Source organism: Numida meleagris, chromosome 12 (genome assembly GCF_002078875.1).
Source record: "Numida meleagris isolate 19003 breed g44 Domestic line chromosome 12, NumMel1.0, whole genome shotgun sequence".
In the NCBI taxonomy this organism is placed as follows: domain Eukaryota; kingdom Metazoa; phylum Chordata; class Aves; order Galliformes; family Numididae; genus Numida; species Numida meleagris.
In genome coordinates this window covers 15,449,840-15,472,634 of record NC_034420.1, presented here as the reverse complement: position 1 = coordinate 15,472,634, position 22,795 = coordinate 15,449,840, and the positions used below count along the sequence as shown (strand labels likewise).

Genomic DNA, 22,795 nt, shown 5'->3' with positions numbered 1-22,795 from the left:
AATGGTACTTATTAAACTGTCATGAATGTGTATAATGCGCTGCCCAGGGAGTGGGGCAGTCACTGTCCCTGAGGTGTTCCAGAATGGTGCAGATGTGCCATGCAGGGACGTGGTCTGTGGGCATGGTGGGACGGGCTGGGGCTGGGTTTGTTGGTCTTAGAGGGCTTTTCCAACCTGAATGATTCTATGGTTTTGTGAAAATGTACAGAAATGTTTTACGCATATTTTCATATGCATTTTGCGTAAATGCATAAAATTTATGTATAGGTGGCTATCTATTTCGAAATAGTTGGTCTTTTTTTTTAATAGAAAAAACGTATAAAATAGGTCTTCCTTTTGTCCAAAATGCCCTGCTGTGAGCATTATTTACAGCGTGCATTGTGAGCATCGCACCGGCAGCGAGCCTGCTCGGCTGCGGGAGATAACGGCTCCACCCCAGCAGGCACCTTTCAGTTAGAAACAGTCACTGTTAAATCCTTGGGCTGAGCGCAGCCCGGTGCGAATGCGGAACGGTTGCACCGAGGCAGCGAGATGGATGCGGAGATAAGAGCGCACCAAGCGCTGCTCTCGTGGGAAGCCCCAGGTGATGCGCGGGAGCGGGACGTGTCCTGCACCCCAACAGCTGTGCCAGCATCTGCACGGGGCCGGCAGCGAGTGGGCTCCTGACATGAGTAAGCGAGAGCCTGAAACACTGCAGCGCGTGGCAGACGTGGTTGTCACGCTCTGGTCGTCTGCGGGCTCAGGAGCTGTGTTCTGCTCCATCTAGAGGCTGCGCTTCTGCCCCGCACCTCGCTGTGGACTTGGAGCAGCAAATGAAAAGCGCTGTGAGCTTATTGCACATCGATGCACAGGATGCTGCGGATCACGTACCTGCAGACCGCCGGGCCACTGGCGTAGGGTCTCATGCCTATTTTCCCTAGAAATCTGAATGAACGTGTGCCAGTGCTGGAGAGAATCATAGAATGGCTTGGGTTGGAAGGGTCCTTAAAGATCATAGAACCGGAGAATCACAGCATATGGTTGGGTTGGAAGGGACCTCACAACCCCCAGCCCCCCCACGCAGGCTGGCTGCCCCCAGCTCAGGCTGCTCAGGGCCCATCCGTGGCTGCAGGCACCTCCAGGGCTGGGGCAGCACAGCTCTGGCAGCAGTGCCAGGGCCTCACTGCCGCTGGGGAAAGAATGTCCTCCTAATATCCAATCCAAATCCCTCCTCTGTGCTCAGAAGTGCGTGTCCCTCAGCAAGACAGGGCAGTGGAAAAGCTCTCATTGACTCTGACGAGGATTGCCACAGAGAAGTGTCCTGTATGCTTCAATATCTTTTTGCCATTCTGCCAAAGCCCTGCGTTCAGCGTCCCCAGCTGCTGGCTGCCCGGGGCTTCGTGTCACCCCCCACTGCAGCTGGGGTCTGCTCTGCGCTGGGGACACTCACAGTGACAACGTTATGGGAAGAGTTGCTTTACAAACTGCTTTCTCTGTGTTGCTGCTCAGTGAGAACCAAAAAAAAAGTGTGAAAACGTGTAATCCTCTGTAATCTGTACGGTTTTTACTTTTTGTGTTCTCAGCAGCTTAGATGGTGACTGTGAGATAGACGGGTTTATTTCTGAACAGCAGACTTTACAGGGAGAAATGTAAATCCCAAAGCAATTGGAACAGTGTTTTAATCAGACGTGGCATTGGTTATGAAGAGAAGTGCTATTGCAGGATTGGGTTGGACGGTGCGGTGTCTGAAGAGAGGACACTTCTGCACACAGGTCCCTGTCCCGGTAGCAGCAGCAGTTTTTCATTCCCGGCTGCCAGAAAGCAGATGTGGGACACACAGACATCCTGCCAGGACCTGGGTCCTTCCTGCACTACGATATTGCTCTGTAGGCATGCGGAGGCTGCGTGCGCAGAGGTGTGGCGGCTGTATTTTGTAGTGTAATTGATGCTCTGCGTAACCTCGATTTCATCATTCAGCAAATGCTGCTGTCAATTATCGTAATGAGGCAGAGGACGTTGCAAGGGAGTGAAACATGGAGGCTGTGCTACAGAATGGCTGCGGTTGGGCAGCTGTGTGGGTCAGGGGCTGGCTGGGGAAGAAGCTCGTGCCTCATGGCAACAGCAGGCACGGAACAGGACCCAAACCACCGTGCTTGGGTGAAACTGCGTCCCACCAAGAGCTGCATTCTCCACACTTTGCGTTTTTTGATGAAAATAAATAATGTTGCATAAAATTCCCGACCATGAAGCAGGCAAATCCCGTGGTAAGATCCGCAGCGTTAGGGCTGTGTCCTCGTGTCTCACGGGTTTGCACCCATCGCTTTTCGGAAGCAGCCGAAGCCCAAACTCAAAGCAAAACCAAGTTGAAAGAGCAAAGTTTCATCCATTATTTTTCTCATCAAAACCATATGAAATTGTGACTTCCTCATTTTTTCAGCGTGAAGCCTTTGATCGCTGCTGCCTCGTGAGCGTTTGATCACTGGCTTGAAGCGTGACCCGGTGCTGGGCACGTGCTGTATGGTCTCTGGTTTTTGGTATCAGTACGGACCGTGTTATCCCATGCTGCCATTCACATTGAGCTGTAGCCAAACGCTTCCTGGAGGTGCTGGAAGAAGTAGGCTGCGACGCTCTCCTAGCTGCAGCAGCATTCCTTTGCGTCTTATTACTTAGCACAGCACGAGGTGAAGCTGCAGTTTGCTGTGTTTCATTGCTGGTTCGAGTGGGAATGCCCTTAGGTGGCATCACCTCGCACTGTATGTAGCCACAGCGCCATCAATAGAGCACGAGATCTTCAGCCAGGGTCTGAAGTCCAAAGTCTGGTTTCCAGGCTGGAGTCCCAAAGGTGAAAATAATCCCGTGAGCTCACATAGTAAAATCTGATGCAATGATCTGCACATCTCAATACCTGAAAAACAGGCTGTGACGGGAGCTGACAGCCGAGCTGGGCTGTGCACGGCTCCGTTCCACCCATGGCAATCTGTGCCGCGGCGCAGCGCAGATCGGCAGCGACGTGTGGGGCAGGGGTGTCCTCGTGTGTCCCTGCCCCATAGTGCAGTGCCGTGCTGAAACTGAGCCTGGTGGGGCCACGTGTCCCTTCGTCCCACCACCCTTGGCCAGGCAGCCTGGGGGATGAGCTGCTCCCCGGTCTCCGTTTCATCGGAGGTAACAGTTAAGGAACTTCCAGAAGTCAAGTGGCAAGACGAGATTAATTAGGATTTCTTGCTAATCCTAATTACAGTGATATTCGCTTCCCACGATAGGAGGCATTCATTACCATATGGGTAAGTTTGTTTCTTCCCTCTGCCTGCTTCCCTCCCCCCAACAAAAAAAGGTTAAATAATATTTAATACATCTTTGCAGTAATTAAAAAAATCACTTCTTTTTAATCTCATAAAAGCATCAGATGGGCAGAGGAGAAACCCATTCAATTCCCTATTAATTTCCCCTGCTGCCTAATTATATGCAAATCCACCAAGCCCAGGTTTTAACGCGTCCATGCACATGAAGAGATCAGAGAAAGACCCAAGCAGGGAAGCATGCTCCGGCGTGGGTCAGGGGCGCTCCAGAACCCTGCTGGAAAATAAATGCCACATTTGAATTCAGATGTTTCTTTCACCGTGCGCTGTAACACTCGCTGGCTGTCAGAGGAAAAAGGGGCACTAACATTAGGATTTCTCCCGGCCAGACACACAGCATCGTCCCACATTAGCAGCTGTAGCATTCTTTGTCAGCATGTCACCCTTGAGAGCAAGCAGCGAGCAGTGAGCAGCACCGCTATCGCTGTTTGGCTGCGGGTGTCCCTGGGAGCTCCCTTTGGCTCCGGGGAGGATTATTTATTTCCCTCTGCATCCTCCTGAGAGCGGCTTCGTAGAGAAGATGGGAAATAAGTGTTAGTGCAGATGGGCGAACCTGGCACGCGGCAGCCGCCCTGCACGGGGTCCTCGGTCCCACCCAAGGGGTTTTTGTCCCCCCCAAAAAAAACCCATCTGGGTTCAGCAGCAGTGACGTGAGCGCCAGGACTGCGGCCACCCCTGGGCCTGCCCGTCTTGGAGATGCGTTTGCCATCCCTATGAATATCAAAGGATTTCACCGCAGCGGTGAAAAGTGTAGCAAAGAGGGATGATAACTTTTACAAATGATCACCCCCGCTTACTCCGTGTTATCTGTTAATTATCTGGTTGCACACACGTGGGCACGGCTGTGTCGATCCCACAGTGTCTGCCCCGTGAGTGCATGGCCGTGGTGGCTGCACGCACTGGGAGCGAGCTGTCTGCAGGAGCACTGCCATGGGCACTGCTACGGCCGCTGTTCTCTGCAGTGCAGTCACCGAGTTGGGGATTCCCTTTCAGGCAGAGTTGTTGCCTCTGTGATTGGTGACCGCCCCACCACCAGGCTTGGAGAATGGAGGGGGACTGAAAGGAAACGTAGCTCAGCGCAGCATAGTACAGCGTGGTGTAGTACAGTGATGTGTCGTGTATCACATCATACAATGTATGACGTATAACATGACACACACAGCACATACACATAACATACCACATAATACACAACATGTAACATATATGATGTAATATACATAACATAAGGTAGCGTAACATTTAACGTTTAACATACAGCATAGCATAACATAGCATAGCGTAACATTACTTAGCATAGCATAACATAACATAGCATAACTTAGCATAGCATAACATGTAACATAGCATAGCATAACAAAGCATAACATATAACATTAGTATAGCATAACAGCATAGCACACAGCACAGCATAACATCAAACAATAGCATACAACGTAACGTAGCATCTTACATAACATATAGCATAACACAGCATATGGCATCACGCAGTACAACACGGCATAACACAGTGTAGCACAACAGCGTGCAACACAGCACCACCCAGCAGCACAGCACCCAGCACCAGGACCCAGGCAGCCGGGTGCGGGCGCAGGGTGACGCGGTGACGCCGGCACGGCCACTCACAGCACGGAGGGGCAGGTTTCACCCCTCTGATCTTGGGGGAATTGAAACGCCTTCAATCACATCCGAGTTCTTGTATGCGTGTGTGCGTGTGCGTTTTGTTTTCTTTTCTTAATTCCTCTCTTTCAAGTAAACGTTTTTGTTTTCACTTTAAATGGAAAGAAAGCAAAGAGCCACGCGGCTGCAGCCCTGTGGGACAGCCCAGGGGATGGCAGCTGGTGGCTGCTGCGTGGCTGGCACTCGGGGCCCCATATCCCCCCACTGGGGGATGCCCTGCTCCGGCCCCACCTCGGGCACCGCTGCAGCACACGGACGCATTTGGGTCCGGGTTTTACCAGTGGTTTGTCACAAGCGGTTGTGCTGCGCTCCCCTCCCTCACCCCCCTTGGACATTTTCCTGATTAATTCTGTGTATCGGTGCGACTGCTCGCCTTCGAGAAGCTAAAGGAGGTCAGATGGTATCAGCACGGGGGTCATGGCCGTGCCTTCGCCTCTGCAGCCCTGGCGGGTTACCGGTAACACCGGCCCCTCCAGCACCTGGCCCCCTTCTCAGAACCGTGCTGCAGAGACCAGCAGAATGGGGCCCCGTGGGGACGTGCCCCAGGGCTGGAGGGGCAATGGCAGGGACAGAGGCTGCAGGAGAGCTGCGGCCCTGGTGACATTTGGTGCTGAGCTGCAGCCCCTGGGCTGTGCTGCCCCAGCCATTTAATCACACGGCCAAATGCTGTGTGGTTAAACGGGTGCTCTTTGGCATCACTGCAGCCATGCCCAGGAGTGGGTCAGCCAGCAGGGGTGGGGACCAGCTCTGGGCAGAGTTGTCCTCTCCCACATGGGATGGCATTCTCAGGCAGTGATGCCACACATTCATTTTTGGGGGAATTTCTCCAGTTTGGGGCATGATTGCCTCCACGCTTGCCCTCTGTCACCCCAAGAGCACTTTTAATTTTATTTTTTCCATGCCTTTATTTTTTTCATGAAGAGCCACCTACATCTTTCTCTTAGAAGATAAATACTTGAGAAGTGAAACGGCTCTTCCTGTGCCCGTAAACGGTGTAAAGCTCAGCCATTTCCCCCACAGAGCTGAACTTAAAAACAATAACCCTCGCTACTTAAAGCCGGCAGCAGCAGCAGGACCTGGTACTGAGCATCTCCAGCTCCTCTGGGGAGCATGAAGCTCTCCTCCTCGGTGTGCCAGGCCACATCCCAGATCTGCAACCAGCAAGTCGTTGAGGCTTCTAAAATCATTGAAGTTATTTCCCTGTATTTGTCCATCTTCACAGAGCTCTTTGTTGCTATCTGCGTGCAGAATTAATGGCTTCAAAGGAATCGAATGGATACTCCCCTCCCTGGGCAATGCAGGATGAGGAATAACCGCTTGCATCAGTATAGGCTGGGGGCTGAGCCGCTGAAGAAGGACCTGGGTGTCCTGGTGGCCAACTGCTGACCAGCAGTTCATCGATGGTTGACCAGCAGTTGACCAGTGGTTGACCAGTGGTTGACTGTGAGCCAGCAGTGTGCTCTCGTGGCCAAGAAGGCCGATAGTGCCCTGGGGTGCATGGCACAGAGCGTGGCCAGCGGGTGAGGGAGGGTCTCCTCATCTCTGCTCTGCCCTGAGCAGGGCACATCTGGAGCACTGCACCAGATCCTCCCAGTTCTCCCCAGCGTGGGATGTGCAGAGGTCCCTTCCTGTCCCTATGGTTCTGTGACTCTGTGATGCTGTGTGTGCCATGAGATGGGGACAGGCTTGGGGCAGCCCCTATGGGTGCCCATCCCCATGGGGCGACGCGGCCCTGCTGACACCGGAGTTGCTGCGGGGTGAGGGCAGTGCCGACGTGGGCGGCTTTAACTTTCCCTTCTTCCTTTCTGCCGTGGCAGTGGCGAAGTAATGTGACTGCAGCAAAAGTGAGAAAAGAGAAAAAAAAAACAGCACTATGGGGAGAAATGAGCAGATGCTTCTGGCCCCGACACTTGCAGAACAGGGTCTGTGCCAGGTGTTGGGGTTTCATTGCAGCATCTGCTGGTGCAGCACTGCAGGGGCTGGTGGGGGCTGGGTTAGGTTTGTTCACATTGCCCCGAACTGGGAGGTTTGCTCAGGATGCAGAGGTGCCCCGAAGCTTTGCAGAGCTCTCCAGGTCCCATCCCCGAGAGCCCCAAAGCACAACCCTGAGCCCCCCATCCATGATCCCACGCTGCAGGATGCACCCAGCCCCTGTTTGCTGATTTGAGCGGATGTTTGGATACGGAGCAGAAGGCAGAGCCGGTCCCCAGCAGCTCCCACAGTGCTGGCTCGCTGCAGCCTGACCTGCCGCCTCTGTCTCTGCGGCGCAGTGACTAATTCTGCAGAGAAAAGGAATTAATTCCTCATTGAATCAGCAGCAGTGAACTCCGTAGGTTTTGTTTTTCATAGCCGACGCGTAGACTCATCTCTCTCTCTGAGAAGTGACGTTGAAGCCACGCGGGGCTGACTCCTGGCCGGGCTGCAGCACTGCTCCCCCCGGCGCTTTGCTGGGAGCGGTTTCTTGCTGCTGATGCACACAGCTGGGGATGCCCAGACCCCGGTGCACCCCTAGCGCCCGTCCCTGGCCGGGCCCCATACCACGCAGCTTTGTCATTTCGCTCTTTTTGGGGCCAGCAGTGTGGGACTATTTGAAAGTGCTGTGAGTGATCTGGCCCCGCTGTGGCTCCGCTCCCCGCCGGCGCTGCAAACCACAGCGCTCCGGGTGCCGCGCTGCGGGCCCAGGTCCTGCACACCCAGGGTGCTGCCAGGTGCGTGAGTGGGGGCACTGGGGGGGTTACAGGGTTGCCCCCTCCTGCAGCTCCCAAAGTGTATGGGGTCCCCAGTATGAACAGGGTACCCTGTGCTCATGGGGTTACCTGTGTGCGTAGGGCACCTTGTGTATATGTGGTCCCCTGTGTGCGTGGGTCCCCTCGACACTTTGGGTCTCTTAAGAGCATGTCTTCCCCACTGTGGATAGGGCCCACAGTGTCTCCCTTGTGTTTCAGGTCCCCTTTGTGTAAGGGTACCCCATGCCTGTGAGGTTCCCTGTGGCTGTAAAACCCATGAGAGGGGTCGTTCCTGGGAAGGATGCTTTTGTGCCTGTGTGCACCAGCGCCGATCAAGATCGGCCTTGTGAGATGAGCTCCTGAGTTTGGTTTGTGTGATCTGCTCTTCTTTAAGACAGTAACTCCGAGCGCTGTCTGCTCCTTTCTCTCTTTCTGTTTTAGCCAACAAAAGATGGGAAGGGAGCAGCGGGGACACCCCTGTGCGGTGCAGTGCCGAACTGAGACCTGACTGCTCAGTGGGCAACCACCACAGTCCATGCAGAGCTCTTCACTCCTTGGGCACCATGGCAGGGGGGGGGGGAGGGCAGCGGGGTTGCGTGACTTTGGTTTAGTTCTGATTTGTCTTCTTCCCAAAAATTAACCCGAAATCTTGCCCAGTGCCAGCCCTGGGGCAGCACTGGCTGGATACTGGGATGCTTGCAGCTGTAGCAAGGAGTGCTTTACCCAATTTCACCGAAAATTCACTTCTTTTTTTTTAAAATCCTTTTCTTCTCCTAAACTAACACAAGCAGAAAATCATCTCTGTATTTTTTCTAATATTTTCACAGCTAAAACCAATATTCTTGATATTATAGTCCGTGAAAATTCTTAGTTTTGACCGTTTCACACTAATTCTGGGTTTGAATCATAGAATCATAGCTTGGTTTGGGTTGGAAGGGCCCTCTAAAGGCCACCTGGTCCCACTCCCTGCAGTGAGCAGGGACACCCACAGCTCCGCCAGTGCTCAGAGCCCCCAAGCCTGACCTGGGCTGTCTGCAGGGATGGGCACCAGACCTCTCTGGGCAGCCTGTGCCAGTGCCTCACTGCCCTTAGTGTAACAAACATCTTCCTTATATCCAGTCTAAATCTCCCCTCTTCTAGTCTGAAACCATTTCCCATTGGATCTCTGCTGCGTTTTTCTGGGATTGGCTCCAAACTTTGAACTCTTGCAAGGCAGCAGAGTGCTCATTCTTGGTGTGCTGTGATGAAATATCTCCGTCTTGAACAATGAGTCAAAACACCTGCTGCCATGAGGTGCTTTCCAGAAAACTTCTGATTGCAACATATCACCATTTGTCTAATGAAAAAGCCACATTTTATTTAAAAAAAAGATGAATTCTGAATAGTTCTCCTCAGCCAGAAGCAAGTTCCTCCACTCAGCTCAAGCCTCCATCACAATCAGACATCTGTGTGTGAGCGGTGAGGTCTCCTCATTTTGCCTTGCCAGCAATTAGTCCCTCTTAACAATTAGCGCGGCTGCGTTGTCTCCTTGCTCATCAGATACTGAAGCCGCTTTTCTGCTGCCAAGTGGGAGCTTCTTCCTCATGGCCCTTCCTCTTTGCATTCAGTGAGGCCCACCAGGTGATGGGCAGCAGTCCCATGCCTGCGCAGCGCTGGGTGTGCAGGGAAGCCGGGGCACCACAGGGACTTGGTGGTACCAGAGGGACCTGGTGGCACTGCAGGACCTGGTGGCACTGCAGGACCTGGTGGCTTGCGGTGGGAGGGGGCAGAGTCCCCACCATATCCCAGCACACGCAGGGAATGCGTGCCTGGTTCACATCAGGAGTTGGGGTTCTCACCCGCTCTTAATACCTCCAAACCTGCAGCATCTTGATTTTCACTTGCATGAGCAAAGCCAGATGGAGGATGGCATCCCCACCTGCCTCATCCTTCCCATTGCAGGGTTCCTCCCTGGAGCCGGCGGGGCTTCACGCTGCTCTGTCTGAGCAAAATCATGACCCAAGTGAAAGGCAGTGGTGAATCAACCCAGAGGTCTGAGATGAGCTGTCGGAAAGCAGCACTGGTGCTCTGAAGGTGCCCCAGTGGGAAAAGAGCTGAGCCAAGCAGCTGCCAGCCCCGCTCTCATCTCCCCCCACTGTGGTGCTGCCGCTCCTGGTTCTCCTGGAGTTGTTATCTGGGACAGATGGTGTTGCTGTGCCACTGGGTTGAAGGCAGGCTGGGTTTAAAGGCAATCCTGGGTGAAACCGGGCACGCAGGGAGCAGCGCAGGGTGCTGCAGGCAAGATGTCCATGTGCACACCTGGGCACTGCTGTGTGCAGGGGTGTGTGCACAGATGTGTGCATGGATTTGTACCTGGATGCGTGCATGGGTAGATGTGTCCACAGGTGTGTGCACAGGTATATATGAGTGTATGCATGGATTTGGATGGGTGTGTGCATGAGTGAGTGCACAGACATGTGCACGGATTTGCACACAAGCTTTTGCATAGGTGTGGGCATGGATTTGTGTGTGGGTGTGTGCATGGATGTGTGCCCAGATAATGCATGGATGTGTGCCCAGGTGCGTGCATGTGTGTGCACAGGTTGCTCTCAGCTGTGCAGCCCTTCAGGCCAGGTCCTTGCTCTGCCATGCAGCGGTACCACACTGTGCAGCAGAGGCTGCTGGGACCCTCAGCCTCGTCCTGCTAACGGGAGCAGCTGCAAAGGCCCGAGCACAATTTTCAGAGTGAATGTGCAGGATGTGAAAGTCCAGCTTCAGACCAAAGCAACACCTGGGACTGCGTGTGTGTGTGTGGGCAGCAGAATGCTGGAGCAATGCTTTTGGTAACACACTGTTAGCAGTCATCCAGGGAATGACTGCTAATACTGGATACCGGAAATGAATTAGAAAAAAATAACAATTCTTCTGGATTTTGACATTGTTGTGTTATTTGGGCTGATTCGCAATCACCGTCAGCTGTTTTTGCCGCTTAATTTGGGGCTTCCCTTGCAAGATGTGTCCATTTGAGCAGAGAAGGGCAGCTGTCACCCTGGGGCTGCTGCAGCCTTCCTTCCAGCAGCGCAGCCTCGGCCCTGAGCCCCCTCCTCCTTTCTCTTTGCAGTCCAACAAAGTCCCCGTCGTGCAGCCGTCCCACGGAGTGCACCCGCTCACCCCGCTCATCCCCTACAGCAACGACCACTTCAGCCACGGCTCCCACTCGCCCCACCTGCCCGCCGACATCAGCCAGAAGCAAGGTAACACAAATCCCTCATCGGTGGGGAGCGGAGCGCCGGGCACCGCTCAGGGGAGGGCTCGTGTGGCTCCAAGTGGGGCTGACACCGCAGCGGGGCGGCCACGGCGGCCACATGAGCCGAAAGCCAGAGCGGAGCCCGCGGGGCAATATGTGAGAGTCAACCAGAAAATGGAAAGTCGTCTTTCCTTTGACTCATACCCAAACTGCTGTCAGCTTGTCATTTTGAGAAAATAAATGCTTGAAACAGGAAATATTTTGACTAAATAGGATCGGCGACTGAGCGCTGGGTGGACCTGTGTGTGCGTGTCCGGCACGCGCCGACCGCCAGCGGGGCTGCAGAGGAAAGTGCAGAGCATGTAGGTCAAACCTGAGCTGTGCACAGGGGAACTCGCCCCCGACCACCGCTCCTTGTGGGCTGCAGGCTGAGAGTGAAATCAAACCTTCCTCAGCCTCCTGTCAGCGCAACAGAATCCCTGAAAATCTGTTTAGATTGCTCAGATGTTTGCAGAGAGCTGGTCTGGGTTTCAGGTGGGAGCGAGCACGTTCACAGCGCTGGGTCAGTGTATCTGGGAGGGATGTGGGGCTCATCAGAACCCACGGCGCTGCTGGGTCTGACACCCGAGCGTCATAAACTCAGGGGGAGAGCATGAAGAGTTGACGAACCTATTAGCAATTTGCTCAGCAAATGGCAGATGTCAGCACCTGGAAGGGGAGCGTGCGGGTTTCCAGGTTAGCAGAGCTGGAGATCCCACAGGTGGGAGAGGTCTGGAGGTTTGGGCTTGTTCCTCACTGGGCTGCGTCCAAACCGAGCGCAGCTGTGGGTAAATTCTCACACTAAGTCACATCTTCGCTTCAGCTTAGTTACATACCAAGTTCAGTTAGCACCTGTGGAGATATTTGGAATCCAGTGATGTCATTCCTAAATACTAATTTATCATTAATCCGAAGAATATCCCAGATCTCCAGGTCTGCGCTCTGCTGCAGCTCCTCACCCGTGCAGTAAATGCGCGTGGTGTGCAGGCAGCTGCTGGGCAGCCCTGGCACAGGGTTTCACCTGCACCAGGCTGGAGAGGTGAGGCACGGGGCTGGCCCCAAGGCAGGGCAGAGAGCAGCAAGACTGCAAAAAAATAAACTCTGAAGCATCCCTGCTTCTCCAGGGCTGGGTGAGCTGGTGGTGGTGCTGCTGGAGCATCCCCCAGTGGAAGAACCCCAGCAGAGCATCCCCACTGGTTGCTTTCAGTCTCCTGGGGATGACTGATGGGCCGGGGGCTGTAGGAACAGCGTTGCATTACCATGTGCATTTCCCATTGCCCACCAGTGCCTGCAGAGGAGTGGTTGGGGCTGGGCGGGCTCATTTCAGCGCTGACTCTATCTCACCACCTCCTCCTCCCTTCTCCCAGCAGTGCACCGGCCTTCCCAGACCTCTGACATCCCCGGCTTCTACCCGCTCCCCCCGGCTGGGGTCGGCCAGATCACGCCCTCCATGGGATGGTGAGTGCAGGGACGCGCGGGGTTGGCTCCGAGACCCCCCTGCATCCCCTCCGCGAGCTGAGTGATGGGGAGGGGGCTTCACTCCATGTGGGCTGGGGGGCTGCGAGGTCGCAGGGAGGCTGTGAGGTCGTGCTATGGCTCTGCGTGCAACTGGGATGGTGCTGCCTCCGCCTGCATGGAGAGGTGGGCAGAGAGCGGGCAGCCTCCGTGCAGCTGGTGATGGAGGGTGCAGTGGAGACATCAGGTTGGATATTAGAAACAATTTCTTCCTCAAAAGAGCGGTCAGGCATGGACACAGGCTGCCCAGGGAGCAGGGGAGTCACCGTCCTGGAGGTGTTCCAGAGCTGTGGCACTTGGGGATGTGGTCAGTGGTACGGTGAGGTGGGGTGGGGTTGGACTTAGGGATCTGAGAGGTCTTTTCCAATCTGAATGATCCTATGGTTCTGGAGACGTCCAGGTGTGAAAGCATGTTGCCAAACTACCAAATATGAAAACACAGAGTGAAATAATTTTTTTTTTTTTGGTTGGTTTATGGATTTTGTGTTCCAGTTATTTAACCACAAAGAAGCAGAGGCTGAGGCTTCTGATACAGAGTTCGGCTTCAAAGAGATGGCATTTTGCTTTCTGTGCTAAATGTGCTCCTCTTGGGCGATGACTTAACGCCTCGTATGATGTGATTCATCCTCAGGAGGAACAGGCACTGCCGTGAGTGTGCTGTATGTAGCATGCACGTGGCTGGGGCGAGGCAGGAGCCCGTGTCCCCGTGCAGGGCAGAGTGCTGGGGACATGGCAGCTACAGCAGGAGCCGCTCGCTGGCAGCACTCAGTGGGTCTGGTGTCCTGCAGCAGGCGTGCTGGTGGCAGCTGGTAGGGACGGGGAGCAGCAAAGAGCAGCCAGCCTGATGGAGCAGCAGCGCGCCCTCGGGTGCGCTGTCTGGAAGAGCCTTTCCCCTTCCTCTTGCCTGCCCAAAATTAATGGAAAGAGACCCAAAGCACTCTGAGCCTGGGCTGAGATGCAGACAGGAGGGGAGCACACACGGCCAGCAGCTTCTTCCTGTCGTGCCATTTGCCCCCAGTGGGGACAGGAGCCCAGTGACAGTCTCCTGGGGACAGCGAGATGTGGGCAAGCCACTGTGCCCCATACATCCTGCTCCTTTTTCCAAGCACCGCTCCCACCACTGGGGCATCCAGCACTGTGGGTGCAGCTCTGCGGGGCAGAAACCCTGCAAAGCTCCAGTGCAGTGCATCGGGGCCATGGTTACAGCAAACCCTGTGATACTGGGAGGCTTTGGTTCTCGGGGCTGGAAGGAGCTGGTGCCATTTGTAGGGCAGTGCTGCATGTGGCAGCCAGAGCAACATCGGTGTGGCTGCACTTTGGGGTTCAGCGCTTTGGGGTTCTGCCATCCCGTCTCGCCCTCCCCAGGCGTCTGGGTTTCCACGTGCGGTTTTGGGCTGGGAGCATCTCCTGGCAGCCCGACAGAGCAAACCGAGGTGTGCTGGAGCTATCTCCATATGAAAACGTGGGGGCTTTCCCCTGTTGAGAGCAACCAGGAACTTCCTTCAGGTTTATTTGACTATCTCCAAAACAATTCCCAGCTCCAGGTCTGGTGCGTGCCCGGTTCCCACTACGGAACAACTTTAAAAAGAAGCGCAGGACCCGGCTTTGGGCTTGTCTGCAAACAGGAGGCAAACTTCTGGGGGCAGTGCGGGGCGGAGGAGCTGCGTCCCCCCTGGGGCCAGGCAGAGAGGCCCTGAGCAGCCTTCATCTTTTTGGCCAAACGGTGCTTTCTTATTTTTTAAGCAATTTCTTCTGTGCAATAGCAATATCTCTAATTTCTTCCGCCCACCTCCGTATTGAGCACTTTAACAGGATACAGGATAGTTTCTTAGAGCGGGGGCAGAGGTGGGGGGGTCAGGTTTGGATCCAACCTCTACAGGGAGCTCCCTGAGCAAACCCCAAACCCCGCAGTGCCCGGAGCAGCACAGAGTGGGGGCACCGAGCCCCCTCTGGGACCCCACTGCTCCAAGCCCCGCTAGCGAAGGGGATCTTTAGGAAACAGCCACGCAGCTGTGGATACTTGATAGACTCTTTCTTCCCGATCCCAGGCAGAGCCAGTCTGTCTATCCGCTCCCGTCATGTGGATTTAGACAGCCGTATTCGTCAGCGCTTTCTGCTGGGGCTTCTTTCTCCAGGTGAGTATGTGGGGCCGGGAGCGGCTCGGCGCCCGCAGCTTGCAGTGTGTGCGGGAGCAGCTTGCAGCCCAGCGAGTCAGGGCAGTGCCTGGATGGCCCTGGGAGCAGCGAGTGGCCAGGGAGGATGCCCAGCGACTGGGTTGTCATGAGCACAGGTCAACAAAGCAAAGCCAGAGAGCCCTGCCTTCAGTGCAGCACTGGGAAAAGGGGTGAAACCCATTGCTCCTTTTCTCTGACCACGGTGTTGTATGCACCGCAGAGTTTTGCTTTGCAGAGAGCGGTGCGTTTTCCTTGGTTTCAGCCTTAGAAGCAGGACAGGCAGCAGGCAGTTGCTGGCATCACATCTAAACAAGACTGAGATCTGCAGCTGACACACAGCCTGTGCCCGCCCTGTGCTGCCCTGTGCCTGCTCCAGCCCCACACAGGGTCAGGGTCTGCTTTGTGCTCCTGCAGCATTGCCAGCCCTGAGCAGCAAGCGCAATCCTGCACCGTCTGCATCTCTGCTGCTCTGTTCTCCGTAGTTTGTCTGCTTTGTGGTTACGTGTACCCCAGCCCCACTGATGTCCCAGGGAGCAGAATGGATCCCATAGATGGGAATCTTGGAGCCTGGTACTTTGGGATGTGCTGGTGGGCAGGGCAATGGCACGCCCCTGCTCCAGCTGCTCCCACACCAGCTTTGCTTCTGCTTCATGTTGTCCTGAAGTTAGCAGAGGGTTCCCACAGGAAAACCATGCAAGCCTCTATCCGTGCAGACCCTCATCCATGCAAACCTCTATCTGTGCAGCAGGGGCAGGAGGGTGCTGCCAGCCCTCCTTGCTCTCGGGGCACCACATTTTGCAGCCCCAAAGGTGCAGGGCAGGGTGGTGCTGACAGTTCCTTTTGAGGCCCCGCAGCCCCCAGCTGTGGCACTGGGGTTCCCGCTCGCACAGGGCTGGGTTTTGCAGTGCTGCTGCAGACAGGCAGTACACCTGGCCAGATAAGGATCAGACTGTGCTGGTGGATTAAATTAAACAGCTTTTCTTTCTGTGCCAGCATATCTAACGAGCAGTTCACCTCCCATGGGCGATTCTGCCCTCTCGAGCTGCAGTCAGAACGGGGCAGGCCTGGCAGAGCCGGCGGCTCTGGCTTTACCCTCGGCAGCTCAAGGGAGCTAATGAGGCCTGAAAGGCAGCGAGACCTCTGATGATCTCATCCTGTGTTGGTGGAGAGCATTGCTCGGGCAAGGTGCACCTCCTAGAGTTGCAGTTAGTTCATGTTCAGACTTATGCTTTTTCTGTGGGGTGGTCCTAATCTCTCAAATCCAAACGTTGGGTTGAGTTTGTTGTTTCTTCCTACAGCACTAATAAGGTATTGCAACAACAGAGATCTGAGTGTCTGAAACGCAGGTTGAAAGCGCCCTTGATCTGGGCCCTGCTGGCAGGGCACCGGGGAGCGGCACCGCGGCACAGCCGGGAACAAGCAAACTGATGCCAAAGCCCCACTCCCATCCCGTGCAGCCCCCCCTGGGTCCGTTCTGCCCTGGTTCTGCTTTCCGTGCCCTCCGCTTGTCGTCTGCTTCCGCCGCTCCGGAGAGTCACCAAGGGACAGCCCCCAGCGCCCCGCTGCCCCCTGAGCACAGCTCACCCCATCTCTGTTGCAGGTTCACTCACCCGCTGATGCTGGGCTCCGGCATGCACACCACCGGCATCCCGCACCCCGCCATCGTGCCCCACTCTGGCAAGCAGGAGATGGAGCACTACGACCGCAACATGTGAGTTTGGGTCGGGGCTCCTGATCTGTGCTGCCGCCTTGGTGTCCCATTGGGTGATGCCCACGGATCACCCAGTGACACCGAGGGGCTCTGGCACTGACTGCTCCTTTCGTCCCCGCCAAGGAAACCTCAGCCAGAACCAAAGAGAGAGAAGGAAGCCAAGAAGCCCACTATCAAGAAGCCCCTGAATGCTTTCATGTTGTATATGAAAGAGATGCGGGCGAAGGTCATTGCTGAATGCACACTGAAGGAGAGCGCGGCCATCAACCAGATCCTGGGAAGGAGGGTAAGGGCAGGCGGGGGCCCCCGGGGGTCTTGGGGATTGGGGAGATGCGCAGACACCTCCGGACATGAGGGGAGCTGGGGAGTATTTCTCCCATCGCTCTGACGGAGATTGGGATTTGGGGTGTGCTGGAGGCACTGCACATTCTTGGGCTGTGAGCAGTGGGCAGGGAGCCCCACATGTGGGAGAAAAGGGAAACCTTGCATCCCAGCAGCAATGCTGTGGCTTCGAGGTGCCCTACAAGACCTGTAGCAGCTCCAGCACAGCGTCCCCATCCCCTGCACCTGCCCTGGGATGCTCTCCCCTCGCACCCTGCAGCACGGTGTCCCTGTGGCAGGGCAGGGCAGCGAGCTCAGTGCTGTGTTTGTCCCCGCAGTGGCATGCGCTGTCCCGGGAGGAGCAGGCCAAGTACTACGAGCTGGCACGCAAGGAACGGCAGCTCCACATGCAGCTCTACCCCGGCTGGTCCGCACGGGATAACTATGTGAGTGATGCTGTGGCTCGCGTCCCATAGATGTGGCCCAAAAATAGCCCCAAAATGACCCATGGCGGGGGAAAAAATGGGAGCTGGTTGTCCCTGGTAATGCTGTTTCAGAGGGGATGGTTTGTATCGAGATAGGCGGTTTGGCATTGGTTTGAACATCCCTTTGGCTGCTCCTCGTGGCACATCCGTGGCACATATATTGTAACTCTGCAGCTGCCGCTGGTCACGTGCAGGGTTTGTTGCTTAGTGCCCAAGGAAATAGAAGCAGGAAAAACAGAGAACTTTTAAGTGATGTGAATGTGTTTAGAAAGCTCTGTCTGTTGACAGGAGCATAATAATCATGGAAAATACGATTCAAAAATGCAAAACAGGAGAAGAGAAGCTGCTTTGCATGAGATGAGTGCTGAGCTCAGCCTGGTCCCTGCTGTGGCACCCCTCGTACGGCTGCATCCCTGGCAGTGATGCTGTGCCCCCCCCCTCATGCCCCTGCCCTGGGGTCCCTGTGCTGCCCTGCAGGGGGACTGTCACCGAGCCACCACCTGCCCTGCCAGGACATTGGTCCCAGCAGGCCACCACGACTGAGGATCATAAGCAAACCAAGCACACCGCGTTCAAAGTATTCAAATGCAGCTGAAGCAAACGCAGACGGCAGCACTCCTTGCTCTGCCAGTTTGCGAGCTGGCCCCAACTCCTCGGAGAGGCTGATTCCCAAGCAAGGATGCTGTTAGGAATATTAAAAATCCAGGTTCAAAAGGGGAGAAAAAGGAAAGCTCCCACAGCGGGCAGCGAGGGACAGCGCGGCGAGGTGCGTGCTCTGCCCGCTGCTCTGTGCCATGTCCTGCTTTGAGGTGCAGGGCTGGGCTCCCCAGTGGAGCGCTGAAAAGTCAGCATGAAGAGAATTCATTTCTTCTTTGCTATGTTAATAGTTGAATTGCAAGGCGATAAGCGAGCTTCCAGTTCTACAAAGCATGGGATGCAGCCTTTTCTAGTGGCTTTCTCGACTGTTTTGATCTCACATACAAAGAGCCCTGCCTAACGAGCTCATCAGAGACCTGAGGCAGGGTGCAGGAGGCTGTCGGACGTCTGCCTGTCACTGGGCTCTGCTGCTCCATCCAGGGCTCTGTCCATTCCCACTCAGGCACATTCTTTGTCTTGGAGCCGTGCTTGGAGCCCTCCTTCAAGCACTGTTCGGAAAGCCCAAAATCCCACAGAATGTCCTCAAATAGCCAGAAATCATAATCAATAATGTCCTTACGTAGGCGTAATAATTAGCAATAAGTAAATTGCTGGGAGCTTGGCTTCCACGTGCAGCTTTGCAGGATTGGAGCTGGCTGAGACCTGGGATGCCCCTGGAGAATGTAGGGCAGCACCCAAGGATGCTCCTCTGTGGGGATCCCTGGAGGGCAGCAGCAGCGCTGAGAGCCGGGCATCATTGTCTTCCAAGCCAAGCACGTGCTCCGTGGAAATCTCATCCCTCCTGCCTCTCTCCTCTTGGAAAGCACCAGGAGTTCTCCCTTCCAGGCTCAGAGCACAGCAGCTCTCCCTCCAGCACTCGTGAGCAGCTGCTCTGGGTCTCGTGGTCGCTGCAGGAGCTGCTGTTCTCTCTGGGGCACTGGCAAGGAGGAGGAGGAATGTAGGTCACCTCCGCCACACGTGACTCGGCTATTAGGCAGGAAATACAGTTGCTCCCACACTGAAGAAAGAGCTCACCGCAGCGCGGAGCTTTCCACCTTCACTCAAACCACAAGAAGTCATAAAAAAGGCAGAGGGCAGAGGAGCTCCCCACGCCAGCCAGATTTGCTCCAGCCCCTCTGTGCCCTCCTTCCTGAGGTCATCAGGGGGGAAATTTAGGGGTAGCACTGCGTTCTGCTGCTGGGGAGTGAAGAAAATGTGAGAACGAGAAATGAGTCCACAGCTGCAGCAGGGCTGAAGTAGAGAGATGGGTATTATAAAAAAAGTCATAGCAGTAGAGAGATGGGTATCTTTTAAAAGTGCACAGGGATTTGTAAAGCTTTCCCACGTGACGTGGGGGTGCTCCTCCTGGTGATGAGTTCTGATCACAGTGGGGATCCCAGTTGTGCCGTGTTGTGCAGGTGGAACCTCCTGCAGTGCTTCGGATGGAGCAGGAGAGCCGGGTGATGTTCAAGCCAATGTCCTGCAAGGAGGAGCCGCTGTGTGACTGCACTCACTGCAGCTCTCTCTTGCAACTTTTTAGGCAGGCTGCAGTGTAAGCGGGGGGCTCAGCTGGGGGAGGAAAGCTGAGAAGGCAGCGGGGTGGTAGCAGAGATGTGGCTCCATCTCTGAGTTCCTGCAGATGTGCAGAGCTCTTGGATGAGCCCTAGTGCCTGCGGTGCTGGATCTGGGCACAGTGACCCCGGTGGTGGCCTTGGGACTTCCCTGGGTCTGCTTCCCAGAGCCCAGACCGGCTCTGCCCAAGGCCCCATCCATCCCCCAGCCCTGGGAGCACGGACTGATGGGCTTCTCCTTGGCTTTCCTAGGGGAAAAAGAAGAGACGGACACGGGAAAAGCAACAGGACTCCAACTCAGGTAAATCCTGCGGTGCTGAGCCCTTGGTGGCGGTCACCTTGGTTTTGTTTGGAGTGGATGATCCCACACAGTTGCTGTTTCACCACGCTTTGCTGTGTTTTCTTTTATTCTCCCGATCTTAACCCGTGAACCGTGCATTTCTTGAGAGTTTTTCATAGATGAGTTTGAATTAGAACGTGAGTAGTTGATGGAAACTGATAAAATGAGATATTGGCAAGTGCTTATTTGCATGTATATAATATCGCTAATTATGCAGAGCATCCAGGTGAGTGCCCCCTGCGGAGTGCCCCGGGCCATCCCTTGGCTGGCTGTGAGCTGGGACCAGCCCTGGCTCAGCTGCTGGGATTGCTGGGATCACAGCAGAGCCCTGCAGCACAGCTCAGCTCACACAGCTCCGGCGATCTCGTTAATTGCTGTAGGATGCCCCCTTGGAGCTGTCTGTAAAAAGCAGCTCCAAAAATATGTCCCGGTAATGGCTTTGGTTTAGTTCATGCTGCTGATGGCATTCGGTGCCTAGGACGTTGAGAATGCAAGCATTTCGGTGTATATGTAGTGTGTATCTATTCAGGTAGATATACAGCTCACGTGTGTGATAGAAAAATACTCATTTCACCCTCTGTGGATGGAGAGCATCGCTGATGGTGCCCGACAGCACACGCTGCTGCTGGTGAGCCCAGGCAGGAAGGTGCCTTTCTCCAGTGCTGCACCAGGACTGGAACAGCAGCATGTGCCTGGAGGCAAAGCCGGGGGCTGCGGGGACACAGGGCAGAGCTGGGCGGCCGGGGCTGCTCTCCCTGCTGCCACCTCCGCTTTCCAGCACTTCTGCAATGTTTCCTCTCTTCTCTCCTGCCCGCAGCCCGCTCGCTGGCACCCGGTCAGGCGCTGCGGGGAGCGGGTAAGGAGCACTGCAGGCAGCAGCTCTGTCACCTGGCAGCTTTCCCAGCCTTAAGGAGCGTGGAGGTGTCACAAAAAGATGTGAATTTCCCAGTAGTGCCCGCGCATCCCGCAGCCCAGCTGGGTGCTGCTTCCCAACCCCCTTCCCCCGCTGCGATCACTGATTTTTTTTTATTATTTTTTTTTTTTCCCCTAACAGTCACTTTTTTTACAGGAGAAATGGTGCCACCACCATTCTGTTGCAGAAACAAAACTTGGGATTGTAGTCTGTTAGTGGTGTGTTAAGCGGCTGAAATGATGTTGCCTCTTTTCTTCCTCCTGCTCCTCCTCCTCTTTGTGCCTCTGCCTTGCCCATTCTCCGCCACGCATGCTTCTGTGTTCAGATCCTGCCTCTCCTAAGAAATGCAGAGCTCGCTTTGGCCTCAACCAACAAACGGACTGGTGCGGCCCGTGCAGGTGTGTATCAGCATCTCCACCTCGCGGGGTTCTCCTGGGCTGCGGGTCTGGCACTGCTCTCTGCTCCTCTGCACGCCAGGGACGCTCCTGAGGGGCTCTCTCTGGGCACCTGCGGTGGCTGTTGTCCCTGAGCTGCCATGGGCAGTGTCCACGTGATGCTCCGTGTGGTCGTTGGCACATGAGCATCCCTGGTGTTAAGAGCTTATTTCCAGGTCTGCCTCTGTGACCGTGGTGTGGGGCTTTCCACCCGTTTACAAACACCCCTCGAGGGCCAGTTGTGAGTAGTGAAGGTCTTTCCTAATTTTCCTGAGGTTTCTCCTACTTATCCTAGAGCTAACCATTTATTTCAAGGTGCACCTTGTTGGTTTGCAGCACCCAGCATGGGGTGGGAAAACCCCAAGCAATGAGCTGGTTTGCGAACATTCCACACCTTGGGCTTCTAGGGCATGACCCCAGAATGAATGCGCTTATTGCAGCTTGAAGCGAGGAAAATCATTTAGTCTGGCCAAATCCGAATCCTGGAGCAGATTCCCAGCAGTGCTGGGTCACCAGGAGCTGGTTGATGTTGGCTGACTGAGGACCAGTGCCTCCCAGACCGGGCAGATCGTGGAGCCCTGGGCATGAGCAAGGAGGTTTAGCTTAGGAAACCTTAGGTTTAGGTTTCCCTGTCCCTGCAGACAGCCCAGGTCAGGCCGGGGGGGCTCTGAGCAATGGTGGAGCTGTGGGTGTCCCTGCTCATTGCAGGGAATGGGACCAGATGGCCTTGAAGGTCCCTTCCAACCCAAACAATTCCGATTCTATGACTTCATGTGAACTCTCCTAATTCAGCTTCAGCGCTAACCCTCTGCTTTGCTTCCAGTTAACACGGCCTGCTGAGTTCGTAGACCTTAGCACGCTTTTTTATTTAACTTTTGCCTCTCGAACACTACTTAGTCCCCTCTTTTCTGCAATTGCCTGTGCTAACGTACTGCTGCCAGTTCAAGGGCTTCTGTCCTGCCTGCAGTGGTCGCTGACACCTGTGGAGAGCAGCTCCCACCTGAGGTTCCCACTCCACAGGAGGACAGGAACCAGTGAAAAACGGGTGTTCCCGGCTGGAGGTTTCACCCTTCCACCAGGACAAAATGCTGCCGGGTGCTGTAGTTCCTGAAGGACAGGGATACATCCTTCTAGCTGCATAGGAGCCACGCAGGCTTGCTTTAGGATCAAATCTGCTGCTTTTCCATCATTTTAAATCAGCTGGAATCAATGAGTTGATGAATCAGTTGATAGGTTTCTATCATCCTAACAAGGAGCTCATGGAGACTCTCCATCCTGCAGTTACTCCTGAATTGGCTGTAGGAAACACAGCTCATCCCGGGCTTTGGCTGCTCTGGGAGGCTGCAGCCCCTGTAGCGTTCCACGCTCCTTTCAGCGCTGCTGTCATGTTTCATACCATGTTAATGGGGTCACCCCAGCTACCGCTGCCGCTGACGGCAGTAATGCCATTTCTCTAGTTCACATCCAGTGCAAAGTCATGTTCAATACTGGGCTAGTTAATGCGTATTCTGGGATAACACTGTGTAGTTTTTCGTTAGTAAGATCAAAGAAAGGTGTGTGCCCAATCAGCGAGTTCTCCATTTGATCTGTTTTCCTGAGCTGAGGCAGGGAGCTGACAGGAGGCAGGTGTTCTCTTCGGCTCTTGGAGCTGGGATGTCGTTACCAGCGCCTCGAGCAGGGAATTGCTCC

At 54.9% G+C, this 22,795-nt stretch overlaps 1 protein-coding gene across 6 annotated transcripts in view; it reads left to right on the top strand.

Annotated features, from left to right (window-relative positions):
• The window catches only part of TCF7 (transcription factor 7), a 58,680-nt gene that overhangs the window by 31,525 nt on the left and 4,360 nt on the right, over positions 1–22,795 (top strand). For 2 of the 6 annotated variants that reach the window (XM_021410472.1, XM_021410473.1), the window contains exons 4-10: positions 10,842–10,974; positions 12,374–12,464; positions 14,570–14,656; positions 16,296–16,406; positions 16,530–16,692; positions 17,066–17,173; positions 19,672–19,720. In XM_021410472.1, coding sequence (XP_021266147.1) covers positions 10,842–10,974; positions 12,374–12,464; positions 14,570–14,656; positions 16,296–16,406; positions 16,530–16,692; positions 17,066–17,173; positions 19,672–19,720 — 742 coding nt within the window. Of the gene's footprint in view, positions 1–10,841; positions 10,975–12,373; positions 12,465–14,569; positions 14,657–16,295; positions 16,407–16,529; positions 16,693–17,065; positions 17,174–19,671; positions 19,721–20,997; positions 21,071–22,795 lie in introns of all 6 variants that reach the window. The other 4 variants (XM_021410476.1, XM_021410475.1, XM_021410477.1 and 1 more) reach the window with 3 other exon arrangements.